This window comes from Ambystoma mexicanum, chromosome 9, assembly GCF_040938575.1.
Source record: "Ambystoma mexicanum isolate Mex_15411 chromosome 9, UKY_AmexF1_1, whole genome shotgun sequence".
NCBI classification, from domain to species: Eukaryota; Metazoa; Chordata; class Amphibia; order Caudata; family Ambystomatidae; genus Ambystoma; species Ambystoma mexicanum.
Genome location: NC_090931.1, coordinates 1,391,559,397 through 1,391,578,740, shown reverse-complemented (window position 1 = coordinate 1,391,578,740; position 19,344 = coordinate 1,391,559,397). Strand labels below are relative to the sequence as shown.

At 48.3% G+C, this 19,344-nt stretch overlaps 1 protein-coding gene across 1 annotated transcript in view; it reads left to right on the top strand.

Annotated features, from left to right (window-relative positions):
* The window catches only part of MAP3K2 (mitogen-activated protein kinase kinase kinase 2), a 1,280,649-nt gene that overhangs the window by 1,149,587 nt on the left and 111,718 nt on the right, over positions 1-19,344 (top strand). Inside the window, exon 16 of the mRNA XM_069616795.1 lies at positions 11,918-12,095. Within this exon, the coding sequence (XP_069472896.1) occupies positions 11,918-12,095 (178 nt within the window). The remainder of the gene's footprint in view (positions 1-11,917; positions 12,096-19,344) is intronic.

Below are 19,344 nucleotides of genomic sequence, written 5' to 3'. Positions count from 1 at the left end.
TCTCGTTCAATAAATCTGTTTTTAATGGGGTACCTTGATGAGCTACTTGGTCTTCCTCTTGATAAATGATATTGCATTTATAACATGCATATACACAAGCGTTTCTAGGCGCCACGAGACAAGGGAGGGAAGACAAAGGGAAGACGAGACAAACTTACTAGGCCTTGTGACATTCAGATCGTGCAAGTGTGACAGTGAAAGTTGCTAGGGGAGGGAGTGGGGGGGTGCAAAGGAAGAGGGTATGGGTAAGTGTTGTCAGGGCCAGTACGGCTCTGGGTAAGCGCAAGTCGGCAGGGGGGCTGCAGAGGTTAGAGATTACAGCCCTTAACTGCGTAGTAGACCAAGCGGCAATGCAAGGAGGACTGGTCGTAGAGGAGCCTGGTACCCAATGAGAGACTGATGGTATCAAGCAGCCGGTCTGCGCATCAGAGAGGAAGGTTAGCAGGGGAGCGAGAGAGAGAAGACTGAGAAGAAAAAGAGGCTCTTGAGCTGCTTCTCAATCTGCCTGCCTCTACTCTGCGCCCTCTGCAACTAATCCAGAACACAACTGCAAGACTTATCCTTGGCCTCAAGCCCAGGGACCACATCTCTCCACTGGGTCCCGGTTGCTGCGAGGATCATGTTCAAGACCCTCTGCATCATCCACAAGGATTTCTGGGGCCTGGGACCCTGCTTCATCCAACTCTCTCGCCCTAAATACATCCCTGTTAGAGCCCTTCGGTCGTCTAGCTCCCACTCCCTGCAGATCAGATGCTTTTCCAAGAAGAGAGTGGGGGTTAGATCGCTGGTGCCTCCCTATGGGATGGCCTCCCTGCCCCTCTCAGACTTGAGCCGAATTTCCTTAAGTTCCGGAAGCTTCTCAAGACCTTACTTTTCTCTTCTTCCTTCCCTCTTCCCCTGGCCTGCTAATTTCCCCTCTGCCTCTTGACTGATTGCCTGGTTCCTTCATAGTCTTACAGGACACTACCCCCCCCCCCCCTTAGCCAGTCTCCCCGTGCACTTGGTCTCCCCTGACACCTCCCACCCAACCTACACTTGCCCTTCTGGGCCCCTCCCCCCACACTACCCTGGCTGGGCCTGCACCATTATAGCCTTCCAGCTCCTTACCTCACACTTAGCTTATGGACTTCCCTCCCCTGAACACTCTGCTTTCCCCTGGCTCTATCCACCTGGCCTCCCCTAGCACTCGCTTTTCCTCACCGGCCCTTACGCCCTGACTGGCACTTCCCCCCCCCCCCCCACTCCCCTGCACTTCTCTTTACTGCACTTGCACCTTGCGAATGTCACAAGACCTAGTAGGATCGGTTTTGTTTGGTCCTCCCTGTTCCCCCACCCTCTTGTCTTGTTGCATCTTGAAACACATTGGGCCTCATTACGAATGTTGCCGTGCCGCAACATTACGAGTTTGCTCGCGGGGGTCATACCAGGCGTGCAGAGCGGCATCCGCGAGCAGACCAGGATGGTAGCAACGGTACCGTTATGAATGGTACCGCTGCTACCATCCTCCCCATTCCCATTGAGCCCTATGGGGGCTCAAATGGGAATGGGGACATGCCAGGTCCCGCGAAAGGGAATTACCGGGCCCTCCAAGGTCGGAATGGCCAGGTAAGTTCCCTTTTGCGGGACCCAGACCAGAGTTTGGGGGTAGCCATGCCCTTTTTAAGGGCATGGCTACCCCTAAACTCGTAATGAGGCCCATTTTGTATAGGCGCATTATAAATACCCAATAAAATAGATCCACGCTTGCTTAATGCATAATGGCACAGTCCTTTCCTTGAAGGATGCATTAATACATTTGGAGATCAGAGGAATTAGCTGTTTTGTACATGCCTCAACAGTCGCAGCAGGGCAAGCGTCTCCCTTACAATGAGTTGGTTTCATTTGTTGCATCTCAGCAGGGGAACTATTTTTCAGTACCTAATGGTCCTACAGTTCAGGAAAGGATTGGCAAATGTTTTACCACCAAAACCATTGTACATCCTTTTGAGCTGCCGCTCAGATTAATACAACAGTAGCTAATTTGTTCCTCAGAGGCTTGCAATTCTCATTAGATTCACATGCTTCAGACAGGCCACCATCTAGTTTGGTGCACACTTTTACACATTGTTTATGTAAAGTGAAAAGGTTGTCGACACTGGTGAGGCTGCAACACAATTGCTACTCTAGGTATTCATGATGCTGCACACACATTCTGTCTTCAGGTTGGTTTCTTATTCACCATTGGTGTGGTTGCGGGGTTGGAATTTGTGTCAAGGACACATCACTTTGAATTTGAATATTCACTGCAGACTAAGACTGTAACCAGTGCAGATCATTGGCGTCTGCACTTTGAAGTCAAAGACAGATGGCGCCCTAGCAGCAGTTTGTGCGCAGTGAGAGCAGGGGGGAGGAAGATCTTAACATTGAGAATGTATTTTCCCTTTTTATCCACAGCTTTCCCGAGCTTAATATTACTAACGGAGAATAAGCAAATTAAATACTACCTAGACTGCAGGGCTGCATTTGCAGTGCAGGACGCCCATGGGGTGTGGAACAGATCTTTCTCCCCTCATCACGCCAAGAATACGTGTCCAGGTTTTCCCAATCAACGCATAGACCTCTGACCAGCCACGTCTTATCACCGTCGAGAAGACGGCCTTTGCTAGCCCAGGAACCGGAATCGGCACCAACCTCTGAGAAGGCAGTAATGAAGGGTACATCTAAAAAACCCTTTCCCCTTTCTCTGCACTCTGCAGGGGCCACAAAGGGGAGCTCAGGAGCGCCTCTTAAATGCCGCCCCCACCAGCCCCAATTGCATTCAACAGGCCATAATCATCAGGTAGCTAAGCAAAGATGCCTCCATAAACTCCAAGTCGGTATGCAACAATGTCATTTTACACACTAAGTCTGCATCCCATCATGGCGCAGAAAGCACAAAGCTTCATACAAACATGGCGACGCAGCCCTGCATGATGACAAAAAGGCCCCGATTATACAACTCTGGAAGACAGCCCCTAGCTAAACCACTCCAGCCAATTTTAAGCACGCCAGAGCTAGTTCCCCTAGTACAAGGATTAGTAGGCAGGACTTGTAAGACACTTTAGAAAAAGTACCTGTGCTGCTACAGGGAGAAGAGCGCACTTCAAAAAAGAGGAAATGTGCTTTAATCTTTGAGAAAGCGCATCAAACAGAATCTCACAAAAGGAGTTTATCCCCCTTCCCCCGCCCACATAAGATATTCAGAATTTAGCAATGAACTGGTAATATGAGGACAATAACGTATTCATGAAGAGCAGGGGGATACCCACATTGGCTATCCTATGGACTCCCCAGAGGTTTGGCAAACTCCCGTTTCAAACTCTCCTAATCATGACAGGGGCAAATATATAGAACTGGCTCAAGAGGACTGCATGTTACACCGTCCACTGGTCACCTTACGCACACGAACACCTGTGCAGTCACCAAGCCCTCCATCTCAGGTTCTGATCTGCCTTCCTCTTCTGACCTCATGTCCTCACTCCCTCAAGCAGCACGGCAGCGGCGCACACGAGGACATCGAACGCACTATGGTCATATCCACCCATTTCAATGTTGGCAGTTGCCCTGGCGTCTTGGAGACAGTCGACGGAGACGTCGGCTTTTTCCTTTGCTTCGTCCCGCCCTCAGGAAGACCCGGCAGCGTTTTGAAAACTTGGGTCATGTGACAAGGAAACGTGCTACATCATCAGTCACGTGACATTCATAGGCCCCTTTAAAACCGGAGAAGGATCGCTCATTCAGTGCTTCACAGCTGACCCAATCAGGCACTGTTCGCCGTCTTCCTGTCTCCACATCTTGAACCTGGACTACGGACTGTTCTTCTTGGATTCCTCTGTCAAGCCCTTGGATATTGTTTTGCTCTGCTGTTTCAGGACCTTTGAACTGTATTTTTGGACTCCTTTGGATTATCCCCTGGTGACGACGAACTTGGCTGGCTTTCGATCTTGGAACTCTTAACGGACTGTTTTCGGATTTCCTCTTCTGTTACCTGCTGGAGTACCATTTCCATACAGGTCTTGCAGTGCCTATTTCTACAACAATCTACGCCTATCCACTGCTGCTTGCTACACTCTGCAGCCCCACGGAACACATCCATTCTCATCTTTGTTTTTCATTCCCCAGACCCTTGGTAAGCCCCTTGATATTTGTTACTTCGTCATTCAGTCTATTGTTTGCCATTGTACTGACCCATTGCTTGCTTTACAGCGGTCGAGGGGTCACCAGTGTTCCTGGCTCCTGGCGTTCTTCGGCACTCAAAAAACCTTCGGCCTCAAGGATTGCTCAGGAAGTTATTTGTATCTTTCTGAGCGGAACTTGTGGACAAGGCCCCATAATCTTCACGACCATCAAGTCATAACACTGCAGCAGGGTTTGGCATTGCAACAGAACAGAAGGAGAAAAACTTTATGGATGAAATCTTAGAGCACCCACAGTTAATGGTGCCTTGAATTCCCTTCATGTCAGTTGAGACAAACCATTCTTTTTTTTAAAAGCCTGCCACCAATAGTTCAGTTAAGCTCAAGATTAAAAGGAAATCTAGACCTGCTCCTCAAGAATCATGTTATGTACACGCACAATCGATTCCAGGCTCATTAGTGGTAAGCCAAAAAGAGGTTTAGAGCTCCTACCTCTACATAAGAGGCTCCTCCAGAAAAGGAGAGCAGAAACATGTACCAATTAAACCATGAGATTGCAACAGCTGTGGTTTACAGCCTACAAAGTCCAGGCTCGACTGGCCCACTGGCCACGAAGGGTATGCCACAAAGCATGCAAGCACAGGTTGAAGCTATTACTCAGGTAGGCCATTTGGTATTTCATACAGTAATCAATGCATGCTGGGATGCAGCAGAGAATTGCGGTTGACCGACTGCAAATGCGGCAGTGCTGAAACATCATGCCTGGCTGTGTTGCACAGTTTATTAACCCAACACACAAACTATAATATTTTAACCATTAGATAATGAATACCTATTTGGGTCAGCTCTGGATGCAACCTAGACCAAGTTGAAAAAAGACTCTGAAATACTCAAGACTTAAAGGAAACTATCAGGGATGCCTGGTGCAAGATGTGGGTATAGTACTTTTCGCTGACCTTACAGGAGGGCACAGCAATTCAGATTTCTGCCCAGGTAATCTGGGTGTTCAATTCACCCACAGTACATGTGGATGATCTCTAAAGGCATTTCCACAGGGACACATACAACCTTCTCAATATACAGATCTGTAGCAAAGCAGAGGACGTGGCAGAGGGGAGATCTGCTTTACAAATCCGTGGCACGGTTATGCTTATTTTGACGCCTGCAGTCATGACCCGTGGGAGCAGAAAGCACAAGAAAGTTCAGATGGATTTATTCACTAACACCCCTGTGAGAGAGGCAACAGAGATAGACGTGGCGGCGGGATCCTAGGAGGGGGTGGGAGTGGAGTCCCCCTGTCAATGTCAACATGGATCCCTATATGACTGAGGCAGGCAGTGTTCAACTCAGTTAACTCAAAACTGAATGACATTCTGGTAAACATTAACTCACTTTGTACTAAACTAGAGTGGCCATATTACTGTGATGGAAAAACGTTTTAGTGACTTGAAAGACACACTGAGCGCTCCTGGCCATGACTGCCAAACTTTTCAGAAGGACCTGCTGGCGGTACGTGCAAAATGCAACTACTTGGAATCCTGCTCTCGCTGCAATGTTAGAATTGTGGGGATCCCTGAGAAAGCAGTTTGGGAGCCCAAGGAACATTTTGTGGAAGGACTTTTAAAATCTTTCTTCAACAATGCAAAATTCTCCATGCATTTTCTGGTTGAGAGGGTGCCCCGGGCACTGGCTCTGTCCCTTAAGCCTGGGACACCACTGTGCACTATCATTGCTCGACTGTTAAATTGCCACGATCGAGAACGCATCCTAAAATGGGCGAGAGAGAAAGGATTGCTTCAGTTTGAGTCAGCTAGAGTTCATATTTACCCGGCTTCTCTACTGGGGTCCAGGCTGCCAGAAGAACATATGACCAAGTTAAGAGTCTTCTACGAGAAAGGCAAGTGCAATACACCATGATTTTCCAGCAAAAATGTAAATATCAATCCCAGTGGGTCGAGGGCCAGACACGTGAAGGAAGGATCAAGCATCATCAACTATGCAGTCCTCATCTAGTGTCTGAAAATTGACCGCTGTAACTGGTAATCCTTATTTAAGCTCTGCATTGCTATGTTCTGCTGTGCTTTCATGGATGCTCATAAACCAAAAGTTAAGTGTTCCGAAGGAAACGTGCTATGGGGTCCACTATTTTGTTGGGGAGTATGGTGGGGTTGGGGGGGAGGCATAAGGGGAGGGGTTGAAAAGTTAAAATGTTTGATGGACATGCAAATAAAGGTTACACATGAGACATTTATGAGCACAAGCGACACGTTTAAGAAAACATGTGCACATGGCAGGTAATAGGGCAAATAGTGAGTAGAACTACCTGTTGCGCTACTAATGTGGAATATATGGGGGTTTAATAAACCTGTCAAGGCCCGGACAATTCTGCCCTATGTTGACAGGCATGGACCACAGATACTTATGCTCCAGTAGTCACATGCATTGGAAAGCGTTCACAAGTAATTTGCGTGCAAATGGGGCCCCTTGTGTTATTACAGTTTACTCATCCCAGTCACGGGACGTCCTCACCCTGATGCATCATTCGTTGAGGTTTCATGTTGCCAAGAGCAGGTCTGACCCATTGGGTCGTTATGTTATAGTCTGGGGCGTTCTGGCCGGTATGCCAGTAGTACTGTGCAACACGTAGGGACCTAATGTTGATGACCCTGAGTTTTACCAACTGATTTCGGACATATTGATACATGCTGATGAGGCCTTGATAATTTGGTGGGAGGATTTCAGTACTATCCTTGATAATCAGATGGACAGATCGGGTGCTGGCCAGAGCGGCTCAGACACTTCATCAGCTGATGCTATACTTTCTACTCTCCGATGTATGGCGAGATATGCATCCACATGCCTGGGAATATACTTTTTACCAATCAATCCTGGTGTTTGAACCAAGTCCTCGGCCTCAACCTTAATGTTGAATGGCCTCAGCTATGCTTAAAGATACTGAAATGCTACACAGTAAAATTGTGGAATTTGTTTTAAATTAATGAAGCGTCAGTGCAATTGTGTTCCACAGTATGGGAGATGTTGAAGGTGTGCATGAGAGGGGTGCTCCTCTCTACTTTTTCAGGAGCTATTAGAGGGGTTAGGAGGGAAATTAAGGATATTGAGAAACGCTTGAGGGAGTTGGAGAATGAGCACAGTGTGACGCATTGTGGGGCTGTGTTGAGGCTGATTCATGAAAATGTGTCAAAGATTAAGGACCTGCCTGACCATGAGATGATATATATGTCTAGACCACTTGGGGCCAGGTGGTATGATAAAGGGTATAAGCCGGGCAGATTGCTGGCAAGAGTGGCTAGGGCTGAGAGTGTTAGGCAGCCCATCTCTGGGATTTGTGGTACGAATGGCAGACTTTTGACTAAAGAGACTGATATAAATGTGATATTTCAAACATACTATTCAGATCTTTTTGCTAATACTGATACAACAGATGCAGATCTTGAGCGCTATTTGAGTGGCATCGTGCTCCTGACGCTGTCGGAAGAGGCATGTCAGACTTTAGAGCAGCCTGTGACAGTTGAGAAAGTAGCTGCAGCTATAATGTCACTAGCATCAGGAAAAACTTTGGGTTCCGATGGGCTGGGAATAGAGCTGCCTAAGAAATATCAGCAGATGCTTGCCCTCAGACTGTTACAAGAATTGCTCGATAGTAGTAGACTTCCCTCTTCTCGCCAAGAGGCAATTATAACCGTACTTTTGAAACCCAACAGACCACCCCATAACTTGGTCTCATATCGACTGTTGTCTTTGATCAACTCTGATGCAAACTTGTTTGCCAAGATATTGGCATCATGCCTTCGTCCACATATGCCACTTTTAGTGCACCCAGACCAGTCAGGATTCATTCCCACTAGATCCACTGCTTTACATTTGCGACTGCTTTTCTGTGTAATATCACAAATCCTCAGGCTAAGGGTGTTACGGCGTCATTAGATGTCGAGAAGTCTTTTTTACATTTTTATTACCTCTTTATTATTTAGAATACAACATACAACATAAAACTCAAACAACCCACCTGCCCCCCCATCCATTCCACACCCCCACTCACATAGGTACCGAGAACAAACCAAAACAGTTTCACATATCATTAAAGAGTGCAACAGAGTCACAGAACCATTCTTAAGCATCAGTGGTTTGTCCCAACCCTGCATCCACAGCCGCCCTGTTGAACCGCGGATAGTGAAACTTCAGTTCAAGGTGGGTTCGATGCCGAGAATGCTTTTGATTCAGTCTCATGGCGATATTGATTTCATGTTCTGGGTCGGTTTAAATTGAGCCCGTACTTTGCTCAATGTGTTTGGTTACTCTACAATGGCCAGTCTGCAGAGTTTGCACTTATAATATGATAGCTGTCACGTTCCGGTTGGGGGGAGCACGCGTCAGTGGTGCCCTCTCTCCCCCCTGTTTGCGCTCATGATCGAGCCACTTATGGCACTAATAAGAGGCAGGCATGGGCACAGAGGGATCAGGATGACTGGACTACCTCAGGTGATATCATTATATGCGGAAGAAGCACTACTGTATATTTGGGATCCTGAGAAAAATGTGGGTCCTGTTATGTGTGATATAAATATATGCAGCATTCTGGCTATAAAATAAATAGCACTAAATGTGAGCTATTCTCCCTCGCGGCCTCCACAATACAATCCATTGACCTTATGGGATTTCGTCGGGTCCCTCTGCGCTTTAGGTATTTAGGTAACATTGTTTCCAAGACCCAGCAGTCTCTGTATGCAGATAATCATGAGCTTTATTTGCAGCAGCTGGCCACTTAACTGAAAGTCTGGGCAGGGTTACTGATATCTCATTGAAAATGGTAGTGGTCCCAAAGCTGCTGTACTTATTTAGCAATATTCCCATAATGCCAGGGCTGGTCTTCTTTGCTAAAAAATGTAATCAATGGCAGCAGCGTTTCTTTGAGACATGGGCATGGCTAGGATCATCTGTTAGAAAATGGCGGCGCCTTACAAGCGCAGTGATCTTGCGGCACCTGACTTCGAGCTATGTTATCTGGCTGCTCAGGCACAATTTCTCAGACACTGGTATGCCAATGAAGATCAGATGTCTTCAGCGATTGATAATTGGACTTCTGTACTTTCGACCCAGTCAGAACCACGGTCAATGCTTGGTCACACATTTTTCGTAAGCCAGATATAAAGACGCCCTATCACAGGACGGTTCCTTTGGTGAATGTCTCTGGAATACTTCCCTTGTTTGACGAGGAGCTCAGGAGGTCCTGGGACGTGTCTGGGCAGCTGACCATGGGAAACGGTTCCTGATGGGGATATTTGTGACTCTTGAGGACTTCTCCCACAAGCTGGGCGGCGCCCCCCCCCCCCCTCCCCCAGGGTGCTGCAGTACTATTGCATGAAAATGGCGTGTCGTAGCCATTTGGCCTCTTTCCCGACTGAACTGGCAACGCATGAATGCATTGCTGCAATAGTAACGAGAGATGGGACCCGGCGTGTAGTGTCCAGGGTGTACAACCTACTCCAAGCTCATTTGAAGACCAAAAACATTGTACTAAACGGGGTCAATGGGAAAAGGATTTTGGGCCAACATTGGGGGATTATAAATGGAGTATATGTTTCCAGTTGATAAAAGAGTTTCTATGAATCCAGGTCAACGGCCAATACATTTTAGGGTGCTTAACAAGTAGCATTGCACCCCGGCTTGGCCAAACTGGCTAGATTCTCTCTGGGAATGAGTGGTGATTGTGTCAAATGTGGTAAGGCAAAGGCGGATTCCTTTCATATGTACTGCGATTGGCCTCCGATTCTAGCATTCTGGGTAAGATTGCGACTATAGTGGATGATATTTTAGATATCCCGCCATCGATAACACCACTTAAATACTTATTTGGAGACATTGGTAAAGTGTCAATTAGCACACATAATTTTTTCAATATTGCATGTGCCGTAGCAAAGAAATGTATACTTAAGCGTTGGAAGTCCAAAAATGCTCCAAGTGGTGAGGAGTGGTTAAGAGAATGGGTAGTCACGCACAAAATGGAGGCCGGCTATGTGCTCACATCGACTACTTGCAGACCCAAATTTCTATGGAGTCCATTTATAATATACTTGGCTGGTACTCGGATGGGGGGGGTCCTGATTCGTGGGGGGTGATCTACAGAATTAATAGAACTGTGATAATGTATTGTGCATTACTGCTGTTATATGGATGTGTCATTTGCTGTAAATTGAACTTCCATCATAAATGTCAAAAATGCTCTGTATTGTCCAATGCACGGCTGGTTGGTGGCCGCGTCTTGCGTATCTGTCTCAGAAATAAGTTTAAAAAAAACAATAACGCAACACATACTGCATTGGTCCGTACACAGATGTGTTCCTTCCATCCACACACGTTCCAGACATATAGTGTGTTTGGCAGATGCACTAAGCAGGGATTTTCCAAAAACAGAAGAAAACTCAAACCTTCTCTTGCAGATGCCCACAGAAAAGGCTCTTGGGGCAAAGTTCTGTGGATGATATGGTCAATGCTATTTGCTTACACTTTTCCACCAACCTGCCTCCTCCACATTGTGCATCAGTGTTTCTCATAGCACCCATGTGCGCACCACAAGTATGGTTTCCACCCACGCCTTATTCACAGGTCAGTGGAACCACCAACTAGGCTACATTCAATAGACAAACTGTTAACCTAGGTCAGTCAGCATGTAGCACACCTGAATTCACAGACCTTAAACTGGCCCCTGATGTCATAGAATGTGGTCATCTAAACTTGCCAATACGTTATATGGACATACTTCATGATGCAAGAACACCGAATGCTACAAATTGGAAGCTGTGAACTGCACTGTAAACGCAGATCTTTGCAGCTGAAAAATTAACCCTCCGATCTAATAACTGGGATTGAAAGGACACAGTAACCCCCAGTCTCAGCTGTATAGGTGGAACCTTTAATTGCCATGTATACCTATTCACCTCTGAAAGGCTGGCAGGGTTATTAGCGAGTCAATCCATCGTCAACCTGCATACATTGCCACTGATTATTTCCCAGCCCAACTGCATTGCACGTTAAAAATACAAGTGTGCAACAATTTGAATAATTACTTTATTGTATTTCATAACAATAAATACTCACCGATATACATGGAAAAGCATGGTTACGCTGAGAACTTGTAGGTCTAGCAACTAGATCTGCATATTCGATAGCATATTTTATTTTTTAGAACCCTGCCTATTGTAAATATCAAATACTGAGTGTTGTTTACAAGCTAGGACATGAATGTGACCAGTGTAAAAGAGAATTGTCCCCAAATCTACGTGTTTCTGGCTTCTGTACTTTCCTTTGCTTGTGGTCTGAGTGGCGTACTTTCCTTTCACTCTCCCGATGACCCCTACACTACAATGTGTCCTTTCCAAATTGCAGTTCACATGCGGAATTCACTCTTTTGTTGTCTGTAAGATTTAGCATTTCCCATGATCAGCATGAGCTGTGCTGTGTTGTTTAAATTGCATCGCTTTCTTACATGAAGTGACAAGGTTGTTATTTGTGAGCCTAAAATAAAGTAATACTCCTCGTGGGCTGTGTCATTCTTCAGGCGTGAAATGGAGCACACGTTTTGGGTTGCAGAATGGTCCGTGGGGGCTGCCTTTTAAAACCGTTAATGTTTCATTTAGGTGAAGGCAGTTTTTGAGCGGAGTAATTTTTACTCTTGTTAGTACTTCGGTGACCTATGCATTCTCATCTTTAATTCGCATGCCAATGTTTTCTTTTTCACGCAGGGGCAAACATTTTGCGGGATTCTGCAGGAAACGTGAAGTTGGGAGATTTTGGAGCCAGCAAGAGGCTCCAGACCATCTGCCTTTCTGGCACAGGAATGAAATCCGTAACAGGGACTCCTTACTGGATGAGCCCAGAAGTCATCAGCGGGGAAGGCTATGGCCGCAAGGCAGACATCTGGTGAGTCTTAATTAAAAAGTACCGAGTACTTTCCGAGTCCGATCCCACACCCGTGCCGAATGCTCACAGAAAATGTACAATGATGTGTTTCTACATCGGAGCCGGCTCAGCTGAATAACATGCTTCTAAAGGAAATTGTTCCAAGGTGTGTGCTATTCGGTTGATCTGTAGTCATGTATACATCTGTTTATCAGTGTACATTTTCTATTGAAAATATCTCTGTGCGTCTGATAGAGGAACACATTGTATGTCATGTTCTCCAGCAGTGGATCTTTTATCGATTCACATTCTTGAATAATTCCCCATTGTTAGGATGCGGCTCCTCGGCATACAGTAAAGTTATAGCTGTACATTAAAAATACATAAACACGCACAGAAGGCCTTTTACATAATGTCCATTAACCTTATTTTGTTCATTTTCAGCCCCCACCAAATGGGGTGTTTAGGCTTAGCCATGAACCATGGCAGCAATCTTCTGATTCTCCACTGCACTTGATTTTAGACTGACCTCTGAAGCTCTTTCAGCTTTACTTGGAATTGTTTTGCTGCTTTTCTGCTGTGTTTTACATCTGTGCACTTTGCTTCAATGTCCTTACAGGGTTTCACAGGGCGATTATACTTCTGCTGCCTTCGAATTACTTAATCTGCCACAGCCTTAACTTTTCCTGTGAGATGCAGTGGCACAACCAATGGAGGAGGTAGGAGGTGCTCGCCCTCCTTGGGCCCTTCTCTTTGCCCAAATCACCCCATGATCGCCAATCCCCTACACCCCCCCCCCACCGGCCCCCCCACCCCAAGCCACCGCCCCGGCTGGACTGGCGCTCTTGTGAGCAAGCAAGCATAGCCGACCTTGGGACAGGGCGGGGCGGGCGACCGCCCGTGGCGCTATGCCCCCTCAGGGTGCCATTAGCACTCCACCCAGCCAGCTCGCGAGCCTTTCAAGGACTCTTCCGAGCTGGCGTGGCAGGCGCCCTTATGTTATTTCGCCCACGGCGGCGGGGTGCATTTAATAACAATATGGTGCTGATAGCACTCTATTCACAGGATGTTTACCTCCCTGCTCCGACCCAGTAGCCGGTAGGTTTTCATTGGAACATGCATGAGTGTCCTATTTCAGTGATTAACCCCCTGCGACTGCGCTGGAGCAGGGAAGGACAAAACAAATGTGGCGCTCCCCTTCACCTCTCCCCCTGTTGACCAGGGCACGCAGGGAGAGGGGGGCGCCAATTTGCCCAGGGTGCTGCTGCCTCTAAGGCCGGTCCTGCAAGCAAGCCATAATGCAAGCCATAATTTTTCAAATAGTTTAGAAAAGAAAATTGGGCGTGGTGTGGCCCCTTTGATCCAGGTTGCTTAGCAACCACATTGCTCAGCAGCCCAGTGCAACCCGAGGATTCTAGTCATTCCGGGGAGTGCGGGTGCTGCATGTCTGAATTCGTTCCAGCCCGGTGCAGTGCTTCTGCCCTCTGTACCTCTTCCTGAAGGACAAAGACCTAAGATAAGCATGATTTGTGTATTGTATGTGTGTGATTGAAATGCATAATGTGCGTCTGTGTATGCGTTCAAGACTAGTTGGGTGAGTCTGTAGCTGTGCAGGTATGCTTATTGTAAATTTAGGTTAGTCTGTGTACTTCTAAGCATGTGGGCATGTGTGAATGCAATGTTTGCATGGTGAGGGAGCAAAGGAATGCTGATTTCTTTTATGTTTTTACGCTACAGTGACCATTTCTGGTATAGATAAATTGTGTCTACAGCCTCATGCAAGGCATTTACAGTGATCATTACTGGCATAGATATGTGGTGGCCACAGTATCTCGAAAATGGTTTAACATGCTCCTATGTTTTGTACTATGTGACTGGACGGCCCGCCACAAATGACGACGCCGTGTGAATTGTTAGAACAGCTGTTTTTGTCTTCTGGTTCTTCAGGGTCTAATGGGGTGGGTATATTGGAGCTATAGTCGGCCCTGTTCTCTCTCGACTTCCCTGTGCTTGGTTTCCACCTCCCTAGCCCAGACGTTCATACCGGGTTGTTAGTAACCTACCGATCGGTAGCTCCTATTGGTCTGTCTTCTTCTCTGCACTTTAGGTGTTTGCCCTGAGAGGATGGCTACCAGACTCCCTGGGGACCTTTTCCTCTCCTGTCCGTGCTTAGAACTCAGGGAATAGGGAATGGTGCTTTATTTCGCCCAGTGTTACGCTCCCACCTTTTACACCCTCTTGTACCTGGCCCTTCTCTATAATTATCTTTTAAGCTGTTCTCCTCCCACCACGTCCCTGTGCCTTCAATCTCTCACTCTTCCTTTCTACCTCCACCCTTCAATCTAACTTCCTTTCTCACTCCTATTCTTACTCCCACTTGTACCTCCAACTTTCCCTCTACATCTGTTTCCTTTTCTCTCCCTGCTTCCTGACCTCTTGCTGTTAACCTCGTTATAATTTCTACCTTACTTAATGCCAACAGCCACTCCTTCTCTCCCACTCACTGTCACTCATCTCGCTTTACCAATGTTCCTATTCTGCTACTATACTACCATTACCTCACTGTCTTCCTCTCATCTGACCTCCAGGGATATCATGCCCTGCTCACCTCTCTCGATAGACCCTGGTCAGTCCCAGGGACACCCAGGGATATGGTGCTTCGCACCTCCCTCTACCGCCGGTAAGGAGGGGTCTGGAGGGGGTTTGCCTGCTCCCCCGGCACCCATTGGTATTTGGGGTGGCCTCCCTCTTTACGGGGCCAAGTTGCTGGCCCTGTCACCCCTGTTAGTGGCATAGTAATAAGTGGATTTATTTCATTTTCCAATACTAGATAACCAATTGTAGATAAATGGCTTTTTACCTCCTTTTAAAAACAATATTGTGCTATTAAAATGCGCCAATTCAACACATTTTATCACTACATTTTCTTGCATTTTCTGTTTTAAAAATACATAAACACTAGGAGGAGGAATTGGGCAAGGGGATGCAGACAATTTGGTTACAACCATAGTGTAACCCCTACCTATGCAGCTGTGTTCCCCTTGGGTGCCAACGCTAACATTTGTACAAAAGAATTTATTGAAACTTCTAGGCTAATACGCAGACGGTTGAACTTCACTATACATTTTCAATGGCCAAACATGAGTGACACTCTTCAAACAAACAATATTTTAAACACATAAAGCTATACGACTGTGGACTGGATTTACCAATGTTATGACCGCAAGAGAGATGGCACTAGACCTAATTAAGAAGAAATCACATCATATCATAGCAAGGTAAATATTGCCAATAAAACTTTAGAACAATACTCCAATCTCCTTCTTCAAAACACTCTTTATATCCCTCTGAAGGGCTTCTTCCCTCCCCCAGGTTCTCTCGTTGTAATGGAACACAACAATGCCTCTGTGCTCATTCTGGGTCCAGAAAAAGATATTCCCTGTCTTCCCAGGATACACTCATTTAAGCAGGTTCCATCAGTCCAGCTTGGATTTCCTTGTCAATGAAACGTTTAATTTCATTTAACTTGCACCTCTTCTTTTTTTTTTTTTAAATCTGTTTATTTTAAACCAAGGCAGGACAGTTTACATATCACATTGTAGAAGGATAATACACCAATATTTTACTTTCCTGCTCATGTTCACCCCCCCCTTTGCCCCCCCCTCCCTTGGAGCTCCTCGCTCTCTCTCCTCGTCCCCAGGCCCCACATGGCTGGCCCTCCGTGGGTCCCATCCCTCAGGTTGGCCCTTGGTCTCTTAGAGTCCATCGCGCGCCGAGGGGTTTAAATGTTAAGGCGGGCAAACGTTGATCGTACTCCAGTACTGGGGCCCATAGGTTCTGGAAGCGGTGGATGACACCTGCCCTTGCCGCGGTCACCTTCTCCGCTATCAGGATGTCCCAAAGTTTGCCCCACCAGTGGGCCATGCACGGCCCATCCGGGGACTTCCAGAAGCGGGCTAGTACGGTTTTGCCCGCCAGGCCTTGTGTCACTAGTTTCGCTCTGTTCCCAGAGCGAGGGTAGACTCCCGTGGTCGGTACCCCCAGTAGGACCGTCTCGGGCTCCAATGGGAGGGAAGCCCCTGTGATGTGGTTGATCGTCACCAGGCACTGTTCCCAGAATCGCTGGATCTTGGGGCAACTCCACCACATGTGAAAGAAGGAGGGGTCCACCCGGGGGTTCATATGGGGTAGCCTAAGGGGAGGGGGGGGGGGGGAAGTACCATCGAAGTAGTAGCTTGTATGCGCATTCCTTATTGGTCACGCAGTTAGATGAAGAGTGGGTGCGGGTCCAAATGTCCACCCAGGTCTGGTCCTCGATCGGGTGACCCAGGTCGGCCTCCCATTGGGCCATGGCTCGTGTCCGTACGTTCAGGAAGTCGCTCAAGAAGCGTCTGTACAGGGATGAAATCCTACCCTGGCCTGGCAGATCCTTAAGCGTTAACTCCAGAGCGGTAAGAGGGCGGAGTGCCGCCTGGAGGGTCTGGGGGTGAGAGCACCAGTGATGGAGTTGGGTGTATGTGAACCTATCCCTTTCTTGGAGTTGAAACATGATCTTGCATTGTTCGAAGGTGCGTGGCACGTTCCCGGCATATAGTTGCTCCAGGGTCTCTAGACCTCCATTGATCCAGTTCTGAAAGTTTCGGGGGTTTGACCCCGGGGAGAAGTTTGGGTTTTGGAAAATAGGGGAGAGAGGGCCTTGTCCTCTTGGGATGCCTTTTTGTTTCAGGGCCTAGTCCCATGTGATTAGCGTATGTTTGGTGGTTAGAAGGAGTGTCTTCCAGTGATCTCTCAGAGGGGCCTGGATGTGTGGAAGGAATCGCAGAGGGAGCGGCAATTGGGCTTGCTCTAGTTCTACCCATCTAGGGCGGTCCGATAGGGTTTGCCAGGCGTGGATGTGTGCCAGCTGTGCTGCCGCCCTGTAGGCCTGAAGGTCGGGAACCCCCAGACCGCCCAGCCTTGCACTCCCCAGCAGGGTTTTGAGGGGGATCCTGGCTTTCTTGCCTCTCCAGATGAACCTGAGCATCTTCTTTTTGTAGGTCCTGGAGCGCCTGCCTCGGGATGGCCACCGCAAGGGCGGAGCAGGCATATAGGAACCGCGAAAGCAGGTTCATTTTTGCGGCCGTGATCCGCCCCATTAAAGAGATCTCCTGGGTGGACCAGCGCTTCAGGTCTCCCTCCAATTCACTGAATAATCTGGGGAAGTTCGCCTGGTATGTGTCCTTTGGGTTCGCTGGGATCTGGACACCCAAGTAGGGGATAGCTCGTTTCTCCCATCGGATCGGGCATAGCCTGTATAATGCCTCCTGATCCTCCTGGCGAAGGCCCACGCTGAGGCCCACTGACTTAGGGAAATGAACCGCGAAACCGGTGACCCGTCCGAAGCTGGCTTTTTCCTCCAGGGCGTGTTTGGCTGAGTCCTTGGGATTTGAGAGAGTCAGCAGAACATCGTTGGCGTAGAGCGCGATTTTATGTTGAGAGAGCCCTACCTGGGGACCCTTAACAGACTCATTCCGTCTGATTCTTTGGGCAAACGGCTCCATCGTTAGTGCGAAGAGGAGGGGGGATAAAGGGCAGCCTTGTCTTGTTCCACAGGACATGGGGATCGGAGATGACAGGGAGCCATTGATTCTCAGGAGGGTCTTGGGGGGGGGGGGGGGGAGGGGGGGAATGCTAAATTGGCCATCACCATGGATTGGAAGGTTGGGCCAAAGCCGAAGGCCCCCAGGGTCAGCTTCATAAACATCCAGTCAACTCTATCGAAGGCCTTGGTGGCGTCCAAGGCCATCAGTGCGATGGCCTGGGCGGACCGGTGGGTGATGTCAACCAGGTTCAGGGTTCTTCTGATATTATCTCCGGCCGCTCTCTTCCGAATGAAGCCCGTTTGGTCTGGATGGATGAGAGCCGGTAGGATGTGGGAAAGCCGGTTGGCTAGGATCTTGGAATAGAGGCTCGCATCAATGTTCAGCAAGGCAATTGGCCTATAAGAGGCCGGATCCCTGGTGGGCCTCCAGATTCTTTCTGGCTATACGGACGGCTCGATGAGATTTGGGAGACCACCCCATCTTTTTCTGGGCCTCTTCCGCCGATTGCAGGTTTTGTTCGAGGGTTTGCCGAGTCTGTCGGCGATGGTGATGGAAGGCCACCCCTTGGGCTATCAGGGCTCCCCTGATCACTGCTTTCATCGCGTCCCAATTATTTGCAAGGGAAGTGTCCGAAGCGGGGTTGTCCTCAAAGAAGTTTTTAATTGTGGTTGCGATCTTATCCCTGGCCAGCATGTCGTTAAGGATGGGGTCATATAGTGACCATCTGCATGTGAGGTCGGATCTGGGGTCCTGGGTTTGAAGCTCCATGGTTATTGGTGCGTGGTCTGACAGAATGATGGAGCCGATGGAGACATCTTTGGCTGCAGAGATGGTTTGGGGCGAGGTCAGGAGGAGATCTATCCTCGAAGGTTTGGTGGACATGGGAGAAAAATGAGAAGTCCTTCTCGTTGGGGTGAAGCACCCGCCACGCATCCACCACATCCAGCATTCTAAATAAGTGTAGGAGGCTGAGGGCTATGGCGAAATCGCCTAGGGCCGGCGGGTGAGATTTGTCCTTGGTGGGATCCGGAACTCCGTTAAAGTCCCCCCCCCCCCCCCTAGAATCGTCTGGCCTTCCGTGAAGCCCGAGAGGGCGGAACCCAGGGAATCGTAGAAGCTTGCTTGTCCTGAATTGGGCGCATAGACCGAGACAAAGGTGTATAGATGCCCCAACAGGAGGCACTTTACTGCCATGAAGCGACCCTCTGGGCATGATCTTGAGTCCAAGATCTGGGGTTTAAGGCCCTTCCTGAAGAGGATCGCTGTGCCCCCTTTCTTGGATTCCCTGGAGGCGAGGAATTGCAGTGGGTATAGGGGTGATCGAAGACGCCCAAAGTCCGCTGGGAGGAGGTGAGTCTCTTGTAGCATTGCCACTCCGGCTTCCTCATCCTGCAGTTTCTGGAGGATAGATTTCCGCTTAGCAGGGGAGTTCAGTCCGTTAACGTTAAGCGAGAGGCATTGTAGAGTTCGAGCTTCTTGGGTCGAAATCCCTGCTGTGTTGAGTTGGGATGCGAGGGGGCTGGGGGGGAAGGTCGTCAGATGCCATCATTGGTGTTGGGTAGGATTGAGATGTCCTGCTCTTGGGGTTTTAACAGGAGCCCCCAACGGGGGGCTAACTTTTTAACTGGTGGGGAGGTCGACATTTTGAGTGCGGCCTTCCCCATGGCCAACGGGGCCAGTTGCAACAA